The sequence below is a fragment of the Schistocerca americana genome, chromosome 1 (assembly GCF_021461395.2).
Source record: "Schistocerca americana isolate TAMUIC-IGC-003095 chromosome 1, iqSchAmer2.1, whole genome shotgun sequence".
In the NCBI taxonomy this organism is placed as follows: Eukaryota; Metazoa; Arthropoda; class Insecta; order Orthoptera; family Acrididae; genus Schistocerca; species Schistocerca americana.
The window spans coordinates 892,497,219-892,517,780 of record NC_060119.1 but is presented as its reverse complement, the minus strand read 5'-3'; the positions used below and the strand labels follow the sequence as shown (position 1 = coordinate 892,517,780).

Below are 20,562 nucleotides of genomic sequence, written 5' to 3'. Positions count from 1 at the left end.
CTTTCCTCTCAGTACCCTACATCCATAACCTGCAGTACTTAAAATACAGGAAACAGTCGATGGTGTGATTTCCTTCCCGAATTGATAACTAATGCATAAGCTGTCAATTTAGCAACTTTTTTACCATCCTTACTAACATAATTCGTTTCTCTGCGTTAGTTTCTGTGGTTGACCTCTTCTTTCGCTTTAATGAGAGTGTTTCTAGCTCCAAAACGCGTTATTACTGGATCGCACAGTTGCCCGGCTTCCGCCAATAATATCGGCTACTTCTGAAAATCATTTTCCCATTTTCATGTTGGGAGATGACTATTTGCCTTTCTCCTACAGTTGCATGCTCCCCTTCGCGGTTCATTCTGCTGTTGCACGGCACACCGCTTATCAGAACTAATTAGTGCCGCGCGGTTTAAGGATTGAGCGGCCGCTCCCGCCGGAGGTTCGAGTCCTCCCTCGGACACACGCACACACAACCAACATGCACCATGTGCAGCTTGCAAGTGGTTCGTTAGTCGTTTCAATGTTTACATTTCTAGAAGTGTGTGAAACCAGGTAGTACAGAATTTTTACTTACTTTTTGGAGAAGGCTTATTTAGTTAATCCTTTCAAATGTGGTGATTAGGAACGAAACCGCATACTCTTACTCTACCAAATGACTTCTCCGGTTGTGATCCTTAGTTCTAATAAATAAATTTATTCTACATGAACAAAAGGATATGAATTCTTTTTTCCATGACTGCGTTTCCACACTCGCTACAAAACGGTATGCTACTGTGGACGTAAAACATGTGCGTGTCACGATCACTGGTGAAATAACGTATATTTGTCGTAGTAATATTAGGGCGGGTCTTAATAATAACCGAGGGACGAAACTCGACGAGTGATGTATTGAATGAAACAGGAAAAATGATAACTCCTTCTCAGGAAGTGCGTCTAGTAGTTTTGCAAATGACGTTTTTGGCTGGATTAAAATGAGCGCTAACTTATACGCCACTCTGAATTTAGAACATTCTCAAGTGTGTGATACGAGACTGAATTAAAACGAAACAAAAGTGAAATCACCCAGAGTATGGGAACCAAAAAGTAAATATGCATCCCGAGTGAGGAAAACCCTGCCGACTGTACAACTGGACAAAGAAATAGTGTAATTTCCGACAACATTTCTCGCAGGGGAAAACAGCGGTCAAGCTAAAATACTTTTAAATGGATTACAAACATAACAATAACATAATGGAAACAAAACATTTCTTCGCCATGGTTACCTGTTTCTATCAGAATGCGACTATTTTCAGACGATTTATACTATGATGGTAGGCGGTACGTTAACATTAACATTAATCTTAATGCTTGGTGAGCTCAGTCAGCATTGCTAGTTTCTTGGTACACTATTTCTGTAAAAATAGATTAAAACACTCTTGAACGCAATAAAATATTTATTTGCAGTATTTCCGGTTTCGGTCAGATTGTGACCATCGTCAGACAACTTATATCATGGTGGTAGGCGGTGGCTGTGAACGGAGCCGGTGTAACTCCACGAACGTCAACTGTAGTGGTTGAAAACCACTTATACCATGATGGAAGGCGGTAGTGACTACAACTGACATTCGTGGTCACGCAACCTGACCACGGTTGGCGTTCGTGGAGTCACAACATCCGCTCCGTTCACCGCCACCACCTACCACCATGATACAAAAGGTCTGACGATGGTCACAGTATGACCGGAACCGGAACCACTGCAAATAAATATCTAATTGCTTTCGAGAAACTAGCAATGCTGACTGAGCTCACCAAGCATTAAGATGGCTATATTAACGCTAACGTACGCGTTGACGGCGGCAAGAAAGAGGCTGCAGGCTTTTGAGGGGGGAAAATGCCGAAGATTTCGTGGGCGAAACGGAAGAAGTGCTATGAAGGACGTGACAAAGGAAACCACATTTAAAAGTACCGCCACCAGAAGAAACAGCATGGACAGCCACTTACTGGGACACTAAAGACTGCATTTTGATTATAATAATAACGTCGTGTGACGAGGGCATCCCGGTCGGGTAGACCGTTCGCCTGGTGCAAGTCTTTCGATTTGACGCCACTTCGGCGACTTGCGCGTCGATGGGGATGAAATGATGATGATTAGGAAAACACAACACCCAGTCCCTGGGCGGAGAAAATCTCCGATCCAGCAGGGAATCGAACCCGGGTCCTTAGAATTGACATTCTTTCGCGCTGACCACTCAGTTACCGGGGGCGGACCTACATTTTGATTAAAATAACTTTATGATTGACGTTTCAGCGAGTCGAGTGGTAGAGGCCGGGCTCCAGCCAGTCGCAACTATTTCTTAGGCTCCACATGGCTATTGTCGAAGCGGCGCAAGAAGTTCCCTGATACCTCGAAGCGCTGTTGTCAGCTTTCAGCTGCGACGCGCTAATGGCCGCAGGCGGAAACAGTAGCCGTCCACTGAGCTGTGACAACAATGAGGCGTTGCCACTGGGACGTTTACAAAATCGCGTTTCTGTATTGGTTGATGTACCGGGTGATCAAAAAGTCAGTATAAATTTGAAAACTGAATAAATCACGGATGTAGATAGAGAGGTACAAATTGACACACATGCTTGGAATGACATGGGGTTTTATTAGAACCAAAAAAATACAAACGTTCAAAAAATGTCCGACAGATGGAGCTTCATCTGATCAGAATAACAATAATTAGTATAACAAAGTAAGACAAAGCAAAGATGATGTTCTTTACAGGAAATGCTCAATATGTTCACCATCATTCCTCAACAATAGCTGTAGTCGAGGAATAATGTTGTGAACAGCACTGTAAAGCATGTCCGGAGTTATGGTGAGGCATTGGCGTGGGATGTTGTCTTTCAGCATCCCTAGAGATGTCGGTCGATAACGATACACTTTCGACTTCAGGTAACCCCAAAGCCAATAATCGCACGGACTGAGGTCTGCGGTCCTGGGAGGCCAAGCATGACGATAGTGGCGGCTGAGCACACGCACACGATCATCACCAAACGACGCTCGCAAGAGACCTTTCACGCGTCTAGCAATATGGGGTGGTTCTAATGAAACCCCATGTCATTCCAAGCACGTGTGTCAATTTTTACCTCTCTATCTACATTATTCCGTGGTTTATTACGTTTTCAAACTTATACTGACTTTTTGATCACCCGGTACATCCACGAAGCTGCCTAGACCAGCCCACTGCAATTTTCAGGTATCAAGTAGCTGTACGTTGTTGTTGTGGTCTGACTGGTTTGATGCAGCTCTCCATGCTACTCTATCCTATGCAAGCTTCTTCATCTCCCAGTACCTACTGCAACCTACATCCTTCAGAATCTGCTTAGTGTATTCATCTCTTGGTCTCCCTCTGCAATTTTTACCCCTCCACGCTTCCCTCCAATACTAAATTGGTGATCCCTTGATGCCTGAGAACATGTCCTACCAACCGATCCCTTCTTCTAGTTAAGGTGTGCCACAAATTTCTCTTCTCCCCAATTCTATTCAATACCTCCTCATTAGTTATGTGATCTACCCATCTAATCTTCAGCGTTCTTCTGTAGCACCACATTTCGAAAACTTCTATTCTCTTCTCGTTTATCATCTACGAGCGCAATGCAGCGCATTGCCGGGCGAAGCAGACTCCAAGGGCCGGGCTGCGCAGACTGGCCGCGCGGTTTGAGGCGCCATGTCACGGACTGCGCGGCCCCTCCCGCCGGAGGTTCGAGTCCTCTCTCGAGCATGGGTGTGTGTGTTGTCCTTGGCGTAAGTTAGTTTAACTAGAGTGTAAGTCTAGGGACCGATGACCTCAAGCAATTTGGTCCCTTTGGAACTCGTGTACATTTGAACATTCCACGGGCCGGAAGGAGCCAGACTGTACACGAGTTCCAAAGGGAATATATATATATATATATATATATATATATATATATATATATATATATATTGTTTGGTGCACGCGCAATTATCGGACGCATGAGCACGTGGAATGTTGTGTACATGCCGCCAACTGTGCCCCCCACCACGGACGTCTTTCGGTCCAAGTCCTCACATAACCGTAAACCGCCATTGCTCGCCGGCCTTAAGAGAATGGAAGCACGAGGCCTCTTCACGGTGCTGGACATGCATCGACACTGCTGGCCTGGTGGTTGCTGCAGCAGCCATGCGGAAGGCCAGCCAAGGCCGGCACACCAAGCGTGACTGCCCGCTGCTACAGCGGCACACATTCCACACTGCTGGGATTTAAAGCAAAATTACTGATTCTCATTCACCTCACTTCAGGATACGGCGCTCCCATCTCTAAGGCCGGTATTACACTGTCAAATTTCTTTGTCAAAGATATTTGATGGTGTAATAGGGAACTTTGTCAAATGTCGTCCAATATTTGATCAAATCTAGGGCCTCGCTGTAGATTTGATCAAAGAAGTCGCTTGTCTTCTGTTCACTGCAATGTGACATGTTACCACATGGAGCGCTAGCATCGCTGCAACGTTCTGTCGTCTGTAATGTTTTTATAAACATTGCCGGTAAATACAACTGGTGTGTGCCGACAACTACAAAATTAATAGAGATGTACGAAGCTGATGAGGCGCTTTACAACGTGAGGCACCTTGAATACAAAAATAGATTAAGAAGATTGGAGACCTGACCTAACCTACCGCTCTCCTGTAGCAAGGAATCGGAGTGTTACAGTGGGCCTGTCTTCTGCAGATGTAGCAGTTCTTAAGTGAATATTGTGATTTGTGATATGAGGACACACTTCACTGAGCACATACAGAAATGTATGCTCATCTATTCTTAAGTAATTGATGTACGACTTGACGTCCTCCACTATAAGCTCACGTAACAAGTTTTGTTGAATGCTTTTATCGTGTCGCCGTAAAACCCACGGGTTCACCCAGGTATGTTTCCTTTTCTTCCCCCGCTTCTCTACCGCATGTGCACACAGTGCAATTGTGGTACATGCAACTGCTGCGGTTAATAACAAGTTGATGTTGTCAGCCATCTTGAACTTTGACGAAAAATATGATGACAGTGTAATACCCCTTCTAGCGCTACGTCAAAGATCTTTGTCAAATATATTTGACGGAATATTTGACCACATCTTTGATCAAATCTTAGACAAAAAAATTTGACAGTGTAATACCGGCCTAAGTAACGCCGTAGTCTCTTCTTAGGATTCTCCACTTCTCCCATTTGTTGTACGAGTTTGGACACTTTTTATCCAGTTGCTTCAATCTACAATTCGTATTTCACGGTTTCTCCTCTTCCGTCGTCAGTTTTAGTTCTCGTCAAATGGGCCATTTCCGTTCTCTGTATTCAGCATACGTTATTTTTACCGTTGCCAGCCATTAGAACTGTATAACTACAGGAGCTTTATTCTGTTTTCTTGCCCCTTCTTTCTTTTTAACGTATCACAGCCTTGTATTAAACGTTGTAAATCCGGCAAGCAGTATCTCTAGGAGCTATCGTGGCTAATTTCACAACCCAAGTAACAGAATGACTGAACTTTCTAAGAAGGCACCCAACGGAATAATATCTTTAGATCCTCTTTTGGTAATTTCACACACTTCGTCAGTTTTTATTTCATACGATTCTTAAACATAGTAGATGCAACTAGACATCCTTATTTTACCCCTTTCTTTATTAAAATTGCAGCAGGCTTTGTTTTCCCACATTTCTAACAAAATTTGAGACTTCTCATATCTTTACTTTTACTGTTAGGATAATCACTACCTTCTTATGCAAACAATAAGCATTTTTGAAATAAATATTAAGTTTTAGTCTTGCCCCTCAGATAGCACTTTGGTTTTTCCGAATGAGTATTTCTTAAATTCGTTGTGATTCTTTTTTCGTATTCTTATATGTGGTATTAATTCAATTATCGCAATCTACTTTCTAAAAAAAAAAAAAAAAAAAAAAAAAAAAAAAAAAAAAAAAAAAAAAAAAAATTACTTCAGGAGTTTTCCATTTATCTGTGTTTTAAAATGTAGAACCCTGCTATGGTACAGTATATCATTTTGCGTTTTCTTCATTCACTGTAAATGATTTTTTGTTCTTCGCGTATTTTGAAAATACTTGAAGCTGAACATCAACACACTTCTTTCAAAATTCCATACTAGTTCACCCTTGCTGTCTTTAATCCATCTATACACATGCTGTGCGCCTACTGCCTTGTTCTCCGTCTTATTAAGCCGTATTAAGAGTTTTAGGAAATTATGTCTGTCGCAAGCATTTATTAATACATCCCAAGCATGCATGCCGAGTGGCAGTATCTTCTTCTTTCCCCAATTTCTTTTTCCATTATATCTCTATTGTCGATTTCTATCTAAAGGAATTATTTTTATATCTCTTCAGTATCAGTTCTCAGTCGTGGTTTGCTTCCTGGTTTTAGCTAAGAGCTTCTGTTCTGTTACTCTTCTAGTAATTTTCCTCGCTGAATCATAAATATATCATGGCAAGTAATAAATGTAAGAAGCTGAAAGAACAGTGTCAAATGGCTCTGAGCACTATGGAACTTAACATCTATGGTCATCAGTCCCCTAGAACTTAGAACTACTTAAACCTAACTAACCAAAGGACAGCACACAACACCCAGTCATCACGAGGCAGAGAAAATCCCTGACCCCGCCGGGAATCGAACCCGGGAACCCGGGCGTGGGAAGCGAGAACGCTACCGCACGACCACGAGGTGTGGACGAAAGAACAGCGTCAGGCATCTTAAAACTGAGACAAGTCGGCCAAGGAAACAAACGCTGACAAACAGCCAAGTTCGTAGGCATTTATTTTGTCGTCCTGTGATGAGAGCTCTGGGAGACTCCCTCTAAATTAAACTTATGATTCTTCATGGAGTCCAGCCACATGGAAAGCAAAATTACTCATGTGTCATTAATTATAAACTACAGTAGGAGAATGCTCGTTACCTGACAAATACCTGAATCACCTGTTACGTGTAATGGAGACAAACCTCTGTCATGATCTACAGCGTATCACTGCTAGAACTAGTGCAAACACTCCACATTACATTGATACTTGTTTCCTTAATCTAAATTCTGCACCAGGATAAAATCTACCTCGAGGGACCGATACAGGATGCTATGACAGGCAAGTCGTGAAAGTAGCGTTCAAGGAATCTCAGATATAGTTACCTTTTTCCCCCCACATATATCACTGCTGTAGTTAGTTAAACAGCCGTCGGTGTCACCACCAATTCGTGAAGCTCCGAAAGGAAACATCATCTGCATTGTTCATCAACTGTATATCCCGTCGCTAGTACCTAACAGTTAAAATAGTCCAGACAGAGAAGGGGCGACATGTCTTAATCATACCTCGCATAATATAATTATAGGGCCCAAACTAAATGGCAAGAAGGCATTTTTCGAGCCCACATTTTACCCTATTTAAATTACTTGGCATTTGACAGTGAACGGTGTGAACCGGCAGTTCCCACACAGGAATGGTAGTATTGTCGGCTCGCACTGTGTTGCCACTTCTGTTGTACAAAGAAGCACTGTGCGTGACAGTTCTCAAGTAGCAAACTCTCCTGGACGCGAACACTTCGCCTATTTCCAGCCATAATTAAACTTAATTCTAGATATCTGATACGCTTAGAGGCACTATAGATACCTTTACCATATGTAAAATTTAGATTTTTCGCGCAGAATGGCTACTACTTTAAAAAAAAACCTGAGAATTCCACGTATAGAGAGGAAGATGGTATCATAAAAAGCTTCTGATAAATTAACGGAGGGGGAGGAGGAGGAGGGCATCTAGCAATAACGATTTTTCTTTCCTCTCGGCTGAGATACACTAGCCATAAGCATTTGTTTAACCGCGATTTTTGAAACATCGATAATTTAAATGGAATGATATTCATATAATAAACACACTTTGAAACATCAAGTATTTTAAAATATGAGATTTACAGGGCTCAGTAAAAATAAATTTCAATGCTAGGTTAAAAACACACAATTCCCTGATATTTTATGAAATTCCCTGAGGCGGCACTGATTTTTCCCGGTAAAATATAATCCTCTGAGAATTTAAGGTTTTCCTGAAGAAACGCCACCCTATCACGTTCTTTTTGTAGGAGATTCATACTTGCTACGAGTAAAATATTGGGAAAAAAGGTCGCTTCCTAAAGGTTATACATAGCAAAGAGGATGCGAAACGCAAATCCGGAAAGATCCATTGCCGAGCGAGATGTTTTGTTAATGCCAGAAGAAAAATATTTCAATGTGTCTAACAGCTTGCGAGGTATGATGTGATAAGTCTGAGGCTGTTTTCCCGACATAGAAATTTCACTCGTTTCATAAAAATTAACGCATCTCTAGCCTTAACTGAAATCAAGAACAGATTTTTACATGCTTAGAGATACTATAGAGACCTATGCCATAAGTGAACATCAGATCCCTTAGCTCCTTTGTGTAAGAGACAGAATATGCGTACTTAAAGTGATTTTCTATCGCCGTGACGAGCGGAGTGCTAGGCCCGCGTACAGTAAATAGTGTACTTGCGACAACGTCGCACCGATGGGACATAACGTCAAGTGCTTTTGACACTGTACCACACCGGCGGCTTGTAGTGAAATTGCGTGCTTATAGAATATTGTCTCAGTTATGTGACTGAATTTGTGATTTCCTGTCAGAGAGGTCACAGTTCGTATAATTGACGGAAAGCCATCCAGTAAAACAGAAGTGATTTCTGGCGTTCCCCAAGGTTGTGTTATAGGCCCTTTGCTGTTCCTTATCTATCTAAAAGGTTTGAGAGACAATCTTAGCAGCCGTCTTCGATTGTTTGCAGATGACGCTGTCGTTTATCGACCAATAAAGTCATCAGATCAATACAAATTGTAAAACGATTTAGAAAATATATCTGAATGGTGAGAAAATTGGCAGTTGACCCTAAATAACGAAAAGGGTGATATCATCCACACGAGTGCTAAAAGGAATTCGTTAAAGTTCGGTTACACGATAAGTCAGTGTAATCTAAAAGCCGTTCAATTTGAAAACCCTGATAGCACTCATTACTTCACGAGTACAAAGAGCTAGTCGTGTTTCACAAGAACGATATTTTCTGAATCCGTGCTGACTATGTGTCAATAAATCTTTTTCTTCGAGGTACTTCATGATGCTCGAACACAGTACATGTTCCAAAACCCTACTGAAAATAGACGTTAGTGATATTGGACTGTAATTCAGCAATTTACTCCTACTTTCCTTTTTGGGTATTGGTGTGACTTGAGCAATTTTCCAGTCTTTAGGTACGGATCCTCCTGTGAGAAAGCTGTTGTATATTACTACTAAATATGGAGCTATTGTGTCAGTATACTCTGAAAGGAACCTGACTGGTATATACAATCTGGACCAGATGTCTTGCCATCATTAAGTGATTTAAGTTGCTTTGCTACACCGAGGGTATCTACTTCAATGATTCTCATCTTGGCAGTTGTTCTTGATTGGAATTCAGTAATTAAAAGAAGTTGATATACAGTTATATAGTTTTAATTTTGGTACTGTCAGTGACCGTGGCTCAAGTAGTCTTATGGAGACAGCCAAGTTTACTGGCTGTTTGGTCAGAGCAAACCAATGCCAAAATGAATGAATATATAAATAAATAAAAAATAACTGGTAACAATGATAATGACTAAAGTATTGTCACGGTTTAGCAACCATAGACACAAATTTGGAAATAAATTAGACACTGTGTTGGAGATAAAGTGACTGAATAAAGTGAATGAATTACGTCCTTCAATTTTTTAATTTTTTCGATACTATTATTGAGCGTTTCGCAATGGGGTAGCAGGTCTGCCAGCTAATGATCATCTTCAGACTATCAACCGATAAAAAAAAGAGGTTATGAAGCATCAAACAAATGTACTGAGCAACTGTAATGATAAAAAATAATAAAATCATATCTAAAGGTATATGCTGAAAGTGATTTCTGTTGTCACCATGTTCCTTTCGATATGATTTTATTCTTTTTATCATTACGTACACAACTGCTCGGTATGTTTTACAGATTATACGATTATTTTCTGTATCCTCTTTTTACCTACTGACAGTGTGATGACAACTGGTTCGTCGAAATCGATTACAGTATTGCGAAATGTTCATGCGATTGTGTCCAAAAAAATATAAACAATAAAAGAGTAATCAGGAATTACAGTCTTACAGCCAGTAGACTATAAATAAACACCGCTGACAATCCTACCAACTACTAGTGTTTCACAATATTCAAGAGGAATAGTGTTCTTAAATAGGCCACGTCTGATACCTTTAGCTATCATGTTTCAACTGGGCTCGCACTCCATCCCAAACGGCGCCGAAGAGACGCAGTGCTCGTATAGTTCTTCCACGTTCCGAACTTACTAGTTGCAACATATAAAATAAGCTTCGACGCTAAACCCGGCAGAGTTAAACTGGGAACGTGACTGTTGATTCCCATGGAAATGACAGCTTGCGAATTGATAAGTGTGACTACTACCAACAATACTAAGAACAGCCGACCGCTGTGGAAGAGCGGTTCTAGGCGCTTCAGTCCAGGTTTACGTAATTCTAACAAGGGAACCTCCCCATCGCACCCCCCTCAGATTTAGTTATACGTTGCCACAGTGTATAGGCCTTGAAAAACTGAACAGAGATCAATCGAGAAAACGGGAAGAAGTTGTGTGGAACTACGAAAAAATAAGCAAAATATACAAACTGAGTAGTCCATGCGCAAGATAGGCAATATCAAGGATACACTGAATCCAGGAGCGCCGTGGTCCCGTGAGCAGCTGCGTAACGAGAGGTCCTTGGTTCAAATCTTCCTTCGAGCGAAAAGTTTGATTTTTTATTTTCAGACAATTATCAAAGTTCAGGCACTCACACATGATCAACTTCGCTCTCCAAAATTCCAGGACATGTTCGGATTTGCTTGGACATATGCAGGAATTGACGGTCTACACACGGAAAAATTTGAAAACGTTAAAAACATGTTTTGACAGAGCGCAGGGAAAAGTGTGCGACTGTGAAACTGTTGGATTCATTTGCTGCGTTTATGTGACAAACTCTTATGTTTTCATCACTTTTTTGGGAGTAATTATCACATCCACAAGAAAACCTAACTCGGGCAAGGTAGAAGAATCTTTTTACCCATTCGCCAAGTGTACAAGTTAGGCGGGTCGACAACATATTCCTGTCATGTGACGCACATGCCGTCACCAGTTTCGTATGGATCAGACGTCTTTTCCTGTGGAGGAATCGGTTGACCTATGACCTGGCGATCAAATGTTTTCGGTTCCCATTGGAGAGGCACGTCCTTTCGTCTACTAATCGCATGGTTTTGCGATGCGGTCGCAAAACACAGACACTAAACTTAATTACAGTGAACAGAGACGTCAATGAACGAATGGACAGATCATAACTTTGCGAAAATAAAGAAAAACTTTTCGCTCGAGGGGAGACTTGAACCAAGGACCTCTCGTTCCGCAGCTGTTCACACTAACCACGGGACCACGGCGCTCCTGAACTGAGATTATCCTTGATGTTGCCTATCTTCGCATGGACTACTCAGTTTGTATAGTTTGCTTATTTTTTCATAGTTTCACACAACTTCTTCCTGTTTTCTCGATTGATCTGTGTTCAGTTTTTCAAGGCCCATCCACTGTGGCAACTTATAACTAAATCTGAGGGGGGTGCGATGGGGAGGTTCCCTTGTAAGTCTAGGAGACTGATGACTTCAGATGTTAAGTCCCATAGTGCTCAGAGCTATTTGAACTAAGAACAAAATGAAAATTACTTGTGCAGAAGAGTTCCAACTGCCTCACATTCTCTCTTCCACGGAGTCAGCACCGGAAGACCTGCTTGCAAGACGTTAAAACGGAGCAGTTAGCGGCAGGACGCGTCAAGCACCGGAGCATGGTCAGAGAAAGCGGGGCTTGGGCTGACGCAGTCGTTCCGCGAACACTACGGGACTGCAACTTGAGCAATGACGTGACATCGACTATGTCGCTCGGCACGGATGACTTTTGGCGGAGTAACAAACGGCTATTTCGTGACAGCAGTGCCCACGTAAGAACAGATAAAAGGAAGTGACATATTTACATCGTGATGCTTACATTATGAACTGGATGTATTGCGGACTCCTTTGTACTGTTATCGTTCAAATATGCACTGCCAGCCAGTGTTTATTATGGCTTGGCAAGCACGTGTTCCACAGGGAAACAATTATAAACATAGACTATGTGATCAAAAGTATCCGGACACCCCCAAAAACATACGTTTTTCATTTTAGGTGCATTGTGCTGCCACCTGCTGCCAGGTACACTATATCAGCGACCTCCGTAGTCACGAGACATCATGAGAGAGCGTAATGGGGCGCTCCGCGGAACTCACGGACTTCGAACGTGTTCAGGTGATTGGGTGTCACTTGTGTTATACGTCTACGTGATATTTCCACACTCCTAAACATCCCTAGGTCCATTGTTTCCGATGTGATAGTGAAGTGGAAACGTGAAGGGACACGTACAGCACAGAAGCGTAAAGGCCGACCTCGTCTGTTGACCGACAGAGATCGCCGTCAGTTGAAGAGGGTCGTAATGTGTAATAGGCAGACATCTATCCAGACCATTAAACAGGAACTGCATCCGGATCCCGCCAATGACACTTAGGCGGGAGGTGAGAAAACTTGGATTTCATGTCGAGCGGCAGCTCATAAGCCACACATCACGCCGGTAAACGCCAACGGGGTGGCAACAGGAAGGGCACCCGACCACCCTTTAAACACTAAAAACCAGAAACCGTAAAATCCGTCCATATCCATACCGAATCTACGCCAATGACGGACAAAGGCAGAAGAAAAAGAATAAGGGTACTCGACGGCCTTTAGTGGAACGAGCACATAAAACTAATCGCAGGTATCGGAGATGTCAGACAGTTGGATTTGAAGAATCCACCGGAAGTGCAGTCCATCCACGAGGAAGGCAACTTACAAAACTGTCACTAGACCAATACTTGAGTACTGCTCCTTAGTCTGGAATCCCTATCAGATAGCAGTGATAACAAAAAAACATAGAAGACCTAAAGAAGAGCTGCGCCTTTCGTCACATTTTCCTTTAGTATGCACGGAAGTGTCACCGAGATAACACATCCAACTCCAGTAGCAGAAGCTACTGTGCAGTAACATGCGATGTACTGTAAAAATTTCGTAAGGGATAGTTGCTAGAAGAGTCAATAGATATATTGCTTCCTCCGTGATTATCTCGGGCAACGGCCTTGCCGCAGTGGTATCAGCGGTTCCCGTCAGATGACCGACGTTAAGCGCTGTCGGGCTTGGCTAGCAATTGGGTGGATGACCGACCGGTCTCCCAGCACTATTGGCGACCTGGTTGCTCTCAACCCTACTTTATTGAGGAGAAGTGGCAGCGGTCACGAAAACTGACAACGGCCAAGAGAGCGCTGTGCTGACCACACGTCCCTCCATATCCGCATCGAGTGACGCCTATAGGCTTAGGATGACACCTATTCGGGCGGAGTTTAGCTTTTTTTATATCTCGCGAAAAGACCATTAAGCTAAAATTCGTGAGATCCGACCTCATATGGAAGCTTACCAACAACCGTTCTACCCGCGGACCATTGGCGACTGGAACAAGAATGGCGGGATACGTGACAGTAGTACACAAGTACACCATAAGGTGGCATGCGGAGATGTACCATGGGCGTACACAGGGAGCAGGTGGGGCAGTTGCCTCCCCCCTTGAATATAGACAGAATTCGAAACCTGCGGCGCCATACAGCCAGACGTACCATTTCGTCAGTTCAGCATTAAGTTTGAAGTATCCTGGGTTCTAACTAGTGGCAAGTTTACCTAGAACCACTTGTCGTTAAATCTCAGAACTATTTCGTTCATTGCGAAAGCAATATGAGTTTCGACACTTAGATCAGAGGCAAATGTCGAATATTTTAAACTATACATTATAAATTAGCTGTATAAACATCCAAGCGTTAACGTAAAAAAATCACTAAATATAAAGCTATTCTATTAAAAATTTTCATAGCGCTATATGTCACGAGAACCGATTCATTGTACAGTGTTTCTGCAAAATTTGAAGTAATAATGATAGTAACTTGTCACCAGTTTAGTTCGCTAAATCAGTTCCGGGACTCACGCCTGCTTTAGTACCTCACAGCTTCTTTTTTAGTGAAATCTCGAAAAGAACAGCAACAGTCCAGAGTGGTATGCTTCTGTGGTGATGTACGCAGAATGTATGCAAATACCTGAAATGAATTTTTAGCTGGCAATGCACGAGTCGCTGCAGGGAGTTTTGTTTGCAACACACTTTAAGACGTTATAGGCGTTGCGAAACCAGTTTGGCGAAATAAAATTGTCGGTGATAATTACGTGCATGCTGTTACTTACTGCACTTGCTGTTGTTACTGCTTTAGTAACCCAGCAAAATAGGCATCCTTGCGTGTGTGACTGTAGTTGTGCTTATTTTAGTTCCTTTGCAAAACAAAAACTCTTAATCAACATATGAGAAACTTATTAGCTGGCCTGTAGTAAATGTTTGAATATTTACTTGCAGAAGGTTAAAAATCAAGGGAACGCGGGAACTAATTCTGGCTTTCTACTGTTCGAAGAGTAGACGTATTGTGCAGCCAAATTAATAGTTCGAAGACTATACGTACTAACACTTATGCGTCCACTTGCAACTACGTTGCTGTTAATCGCATACAAATGTTCGAATAAATTAAATCGTTTGCGCTGGTTCACTTATTTCCCTTTTCTACGACTTTATTAACACGAGGGACGTACTAAATATACTACTTCGCTGTCCACCGCTTCGGCGGATCAGAAAGCAGAAGCTCTCTGAACAAAGAAAGCAGAGGCGATAAAAATCGGGAGGCTTGCAATGGCAGAGAAGAATTTGCACTGATATTGCGAAGCCAACGCTAATCGAACTCGAAAGCGAGAAAATAAATTTAATTTGCATAAGAAATTCACCGTTGGCAAAATAACGCCAGCGAAATATTTACTGCCGGCCGAAGTGGCCGAGCGGTTCTAGGCGCTACAGTCTGGAACCCCGCGACCGCTACGGTCGCAGGTTCGAATCCTGCCTCGGGCATGGATGTGTGTGATGTCCTTAGGTTAGTTAGGTTTAAGTAGTTCTAAGTTCTAGGGGACTGATGACCTCAGAAGTTAAGTCCCATAGTGCTCAGAGCCATTTGAACCATTTTTCTGAAATATTTACTACACTCTTCACTGTGCAATTGTGTGACAAAAAAGGTCATCTATGAGAAAATAACATAGCATTTATATCGATTTGCTCAGCTTAACAAATTTACACGATAGGACGCTGGCAAAACAATCCAGGTGATGTATAGATCGAAAAAATTAAAATACTTGACAGGAGGAAACTAAAGATCACAACTATTTAGCTCAAGCGCAACGCGAACGGAAATGTGAGGCAAAGTGGTCGATTAATGTATAATAATAATACTTGTTATTATAAAAATAATAATAATTCTTTTTTGATATAACAACTGTATGCAATTTACACCGAGACTACGTAGTGGATGGTATTGCTGCACAACATCCTTTCGGGCACGTACAATGAAATAGTGTGACTCATGCTTACTGGTGACTCTCCTTGTAATCCCAAGACCATCTCGCACGTGAGACGAGCTCCGCCCAACAGCCTGTCCTAGTCGCGTCGATTTCACGCCAGTTCTTAGCGAAGGAGAGTAACGTCAAGCAATTCAGACGATTTCTGAGGATAGACTTTACGATCTGCAGTTGTTTGTTCCTCATTAAAAATAACGCAGTGTTTTTGTTTGTTCATCCACCTTGTTTCTCCTTTATAATCATACCGAGCGTGGTTGTTCTGTATTAAGACAATGGAACTGTATTCGCAAGTACGTCGGTTCAGTTCCAGCAATCCATATTTAGGTTTGTTGTGATTTCCCTAAATCGATTACGTCAAATGCCAGGATGGTACCTCTATAGCGCACACGGCTAAGTTCGTTTCCCATCCTTACCCAGTTTGGTCTTGTGCGATGTCTCTAATTACCAACACACATTTTCAACGTTCAATATAATGTCTCCGATAACTCCCAAAGTACCACCTTTCCTTGTTACTGAATAATCTGATGGGCCCTTCCCCAACGACACCTGCAGTCGTTATATGGTAAACTGATTCATTAACGTAGAATGGTTGGTTCAAAAAATGGTTCAAAAAGGCTCTGAGCACTATGGGACTTAACATTTGAGGTCATCAGTCCCCTAGAACTTAGAACTACTTAAACCTAACTAACCTAAGGATGTCACACACATCCATGCCCGAGGCAGGATTCGAACCTGCGACCGTAGCAGTCGCGCAGTTCCTGACTGAAGCTCCTAGAACCGTTTGGCCACCGCGGCCGGCGTTGGTTAATGTATAAGAAGCTTAAACTAAATATAACTCCGTCCTAACAGGTCTCGGAAGACCTAACGGTACTGACCGACCGCCGTGTCATCCTCAGTCAACAGGGATCACTGGATGCAGATATGGAGGGGTCGAATGGTCAGCACAGAGCTCTCCCAGCCATTGTCATTTTTCGTGACCGGATCCGCTATTCATTAATCAAGTAGCTCCTCAATTTGCCTCACAAAGACTGAGTGCACCCCGTTTGCCAACAGCGCTCGGCAGACCGGACGGTCACCCATCCAAGTGCTAGCCAAGTCCTACAGCGCTTAACTCCGATGATTTGATGGGAACCGGTGTTACCACTGTATTGGCAAGTACGTCGGTTCAGTTCCCAGCAAGCCATATTAAGGTTTGCTGTGATTTACCACAATACACTGGCAAGGTCGTTGGCGCCAAAGAGCTTTGGTTCTTCGGAAATTTATTGTTCAGTACATTGTCTGGTAAAGGTGCCGATATCAGGTAAAGTACTTAAAATGTTCAATCACATGTAGTTTTGGCACAAATTTAGAATTTATGTGAGGTATGCAAAATGTGTATATTTAGGCCTAATCGTTACAATAACGCCAACGGTATTGTTTTGTGAAGGTCTGAAACGTAATACGCTACAAAATGACGTTAATTTTAGTGTATAACACAGCTACATTTCGGTGATGTAACGCTGGGCCTATAAGTTTGTTTTACACACTATTTTCTACAAAAGTTTCAGCAACGAAATAAATCGACTGGTTCTTGCTTTTGCTTATTTCATGGCTTCACGAGGTTACATTATTTCTCCTGAACACTTCTGAAGCAAACACAGGCAGAAGAGCTTCAATCTCAAATGCTTACTTCTTATACATTTGTGGCACAGTTGTATTGAACAAACACCAGTAGACAATCTCAGACTTTGACAAAGGGGTTAATTTTACTTACTTTGGCATGAAGGTCGGGGATCAGATCAAGTCATTAGCCCAACACATCGAGTGTGTTCAAGTTGTGAGGGGCTGCCTGCTTCCTATGCAAACGAGGCAGTCATGCAGAAAATCTTACTAATAAGAACGCCAAGGCTGGAGGGAAAAGCATTATATTAGATTCAAAGGTGGTCCCAGGAAAAAAACTTCAGCCTCACCATAAATATTTACATTATGAAACAATTTATTAAAGCCCTGAAAAAGGACGGTGACACTCAAGTATATGGCAAGCAAGTTATCACAGCAATCAGAAGCTATGATTAAAAAAGGGGGCTTTCGTCAGCCCTGAAGTTGGGAAATTTATGAAAGACTAAACACTGAAGACAAAATGAACGAAGTTTAAATATCATCTTGGATATCACTTAAACAAGTTTCTTGGCGACTCCAAAAACCTTGATTAAGAGAATTAGTAAGAAACATGCTGGATATTTTCAAAGTAGCGGTATCGAATGGCTCAATGAGTACGAAGCTGTACTTTCTAGACCCCCTTGTCAGCATTTCCTAGAAACTCTACGTACTGTGACTGAGGAAGAGAAAGAAAAGGTTCCACCAAATCACTTTAAAAAATGGAACGGAAGTACCAGGACCAGTGGGATGTCAGCATGATGGCTGACTACTGCTGGATGCTGCACGCTGAGTGTCATCAGTTCAAAGAAGAAAAAAAGAGACATAAGGATTGACGCCTCTGTATTAGACCTGCCGAAATAATACTCTTAGGGTGCCTTATTTTATTGTGTTATCATGAAATTTTTTGAATTTATGATGAATTTTCTGAATCTTTATGTATCTACTTTGTGAAGAAACCTTAGTGATAGAGGAAAATCCTTAGCATTTCTGTACTTAGCATATCAAAATAATCTAAAATGATTATGAAAAATTGCGCAGTGTAAATTTGTAGACTAGTGTTATTGCCGGCCGAAGTGGCCGTGCGGTTAAAGGCACTGCAGTCTGGAACCGCAAGACCGCTACGGTCGCAGGTTCGAATCCTGCCTCGGGCATGGATGTTTGTGATGTCCTTAGGTTAGTTAGGTTGAAGTAGTTCTAAGTTCTAGGGGACTAATGACCTCAGCAGTTGAGTCCCATAGTGCTCAGAGCCATTTGAACCATTTGAACTAGTGTTATTAGTTATTCCTGACGAGATGTAAGCTAACTAGCGGAATTCCGTGGACCTTGAGTAACAGTGTTCCCGAAAGTGTAATCCTATTTATTACTAATACTGTATGAATCCTTGACAATAGCAAATAAACTGTTGTGTATCAGAAGCACCAAAAACAAATATGAAGCAAGTGTAGAATTCTAAAAAACCCAGTTGATTGAGCCAGACACAGATTATTATCGACAAACGTCATAAGACTTGTCGTACCATCCAATGTTCCGCAGCAACCAGTAACAAAAAAACCTGAATCAAGATTAAATCCTCCCCTAGACATATACAGATTCTCCTCAACTCAAATTTCTGAGGCTAAGAAAGAAGTTACTGGTAAAATGTTTATACTGTGTCGTGATAAAACAGTAAAACATACGTCAATTGCTAAATATGTCTAGAAGTACCGAGATGTCATTTTATTACAGCAGAGTTCGCCAAGACAGAAAAAAAACCTTTTTTAAGGCAGTGTCTGTTCACATAATATCATATTCGTCAATCGGGCAACAGGAAGAAAGAGCGCATGAAAATGCTTTTACTAAGAACCTCTTATCAATGCGTTTCACCAAATGATAGTTGGTGACAGCTGTGCGGAGATGGACTCTACTGAGATTTCTGTGGAGCTCTAGATACTTTTGGCAATTTTTTGCTTTAACATTTGTCGGCTACGCCAACTCACAACTAAAGTGTCACATTCCCAACTCACAACCAAACTGTCACATTCCTATTGAACGTAGACCTAGACCTCGTCTGAAGAAAGGCAAACCAGCATGAAACTGGTGCAAACAATTTATTATAAAATGTGACTGATCGCGGTTTTTTCAGCACATATAAAAACTAATTCCTAGTAACACGTGACGTAAACTACATTACGCTGCTAGGAAAGAAATAGTTTCTGTGTGTGCCTCTGTGTTCCCTGTGGAAAACCGCTTATCCCGGCAAGAGCCTCAGGCTCCGCAGAAATGTCACTCCGCGCTAGTGTTCCAAAGCCCCAGATGGATTGTTTTTCCTTTGTTTATGGTCACATATTGCTATTACGTAAAGAATTAATTACGAGTGTAAGCAAGAGCTGTTATTTAATATCAAGTCACAAACAACTCTGATCATAAACTTATGACTAGTAATATTTCTTTTGTCAGTTTACTCAACACGGAACATGGTTGACATTCAGCCTTACACTGTTTGCTCTCTCAGGAGTACACGCGCCAGACGGGCTTCACAGTGTTGCCGACGTTACTAAATTTCTTAATCTCGCTGTCCGTGATAACATTTGCCCCATATCAGCTGAAATCTATTTCCTTCATCTTTAAAAACAATAATTTACATTTCCGTGCAAAATCTAGGTGTTGAAATGTAACTAATCAACTATCTGACAGCTGATGAAAAGGTTTTCACGGATCTACCTGCCTAGCTTCCGAAGAAACGGAATTGCCCGCTTAATTATCTAACCATGGACATGCCACTGCTGCGTGGTGTTCAACAAAAGAATAACACAACGGGAAAGATGATTGTTTAGCGTCCCGTCGGCGACCACAACAATAGATCACTATGGTGAAAGACGATCATGAACTTACTTCATTGTCCTAAAACAACTTCCATTGTGACTCAGGCAGATAAGGTTTCATTAGAACACACACACACACACACACACACACACACACACACAAATGTCATGAGGTGTACTTACCTGCTGCGGCTGTAGCGGAGAATGTGAACAGCAGAAGAAAACTATGCACAGCCAAAGTCCGCATTTTGATTAGTTTGTCTGTCCAATTTTTTTGCTGTAAAAGATAATCCTTTATATAGTTGCCGCCTCCGTCCGACGCTGCTTGTCGCTGACAACGAAACATTGTTTTTAATGACACGCACGCAACACAGCTGCAGCGCACATAGTTATAGAAATTAACGTGAAAACGTGTTGCTTAACTAAGGCTACATGTAGTATAGTCTCATTACTTTATCTCACATTACACACGAATTCTTCTTCACTTTACCACCTGTTGCACACTGGGCTTCATGAGGT

General features: G+C 42.0%; 1 protein-coding gene across 1 annotated transcript in view; it reads right to left on the bottom strand.

Annotated features, from left to right (window-relative positions):
* LOC124614550 (protein sidekick) overlaps window positions 1-20,354 on the bottom strand; it is a 629,897-nt gene extending 609,543 nt beyond the window's left edge. The window contains exon 1 of the mRNA XM_047142952.1: window positions 20,227-20,354. Coding sequence (XP_046998908.1) covers window positions 20,227-20,290 — 64 coding nt within the window. The 5' untranslated portion in view covers window positions 20,291-20,354. The remainder of the gene's footprint in view (window positions 1-20,226) is intronic.
* Window positions 20,355-20,562: the final 208 nt, after the last annotated feature.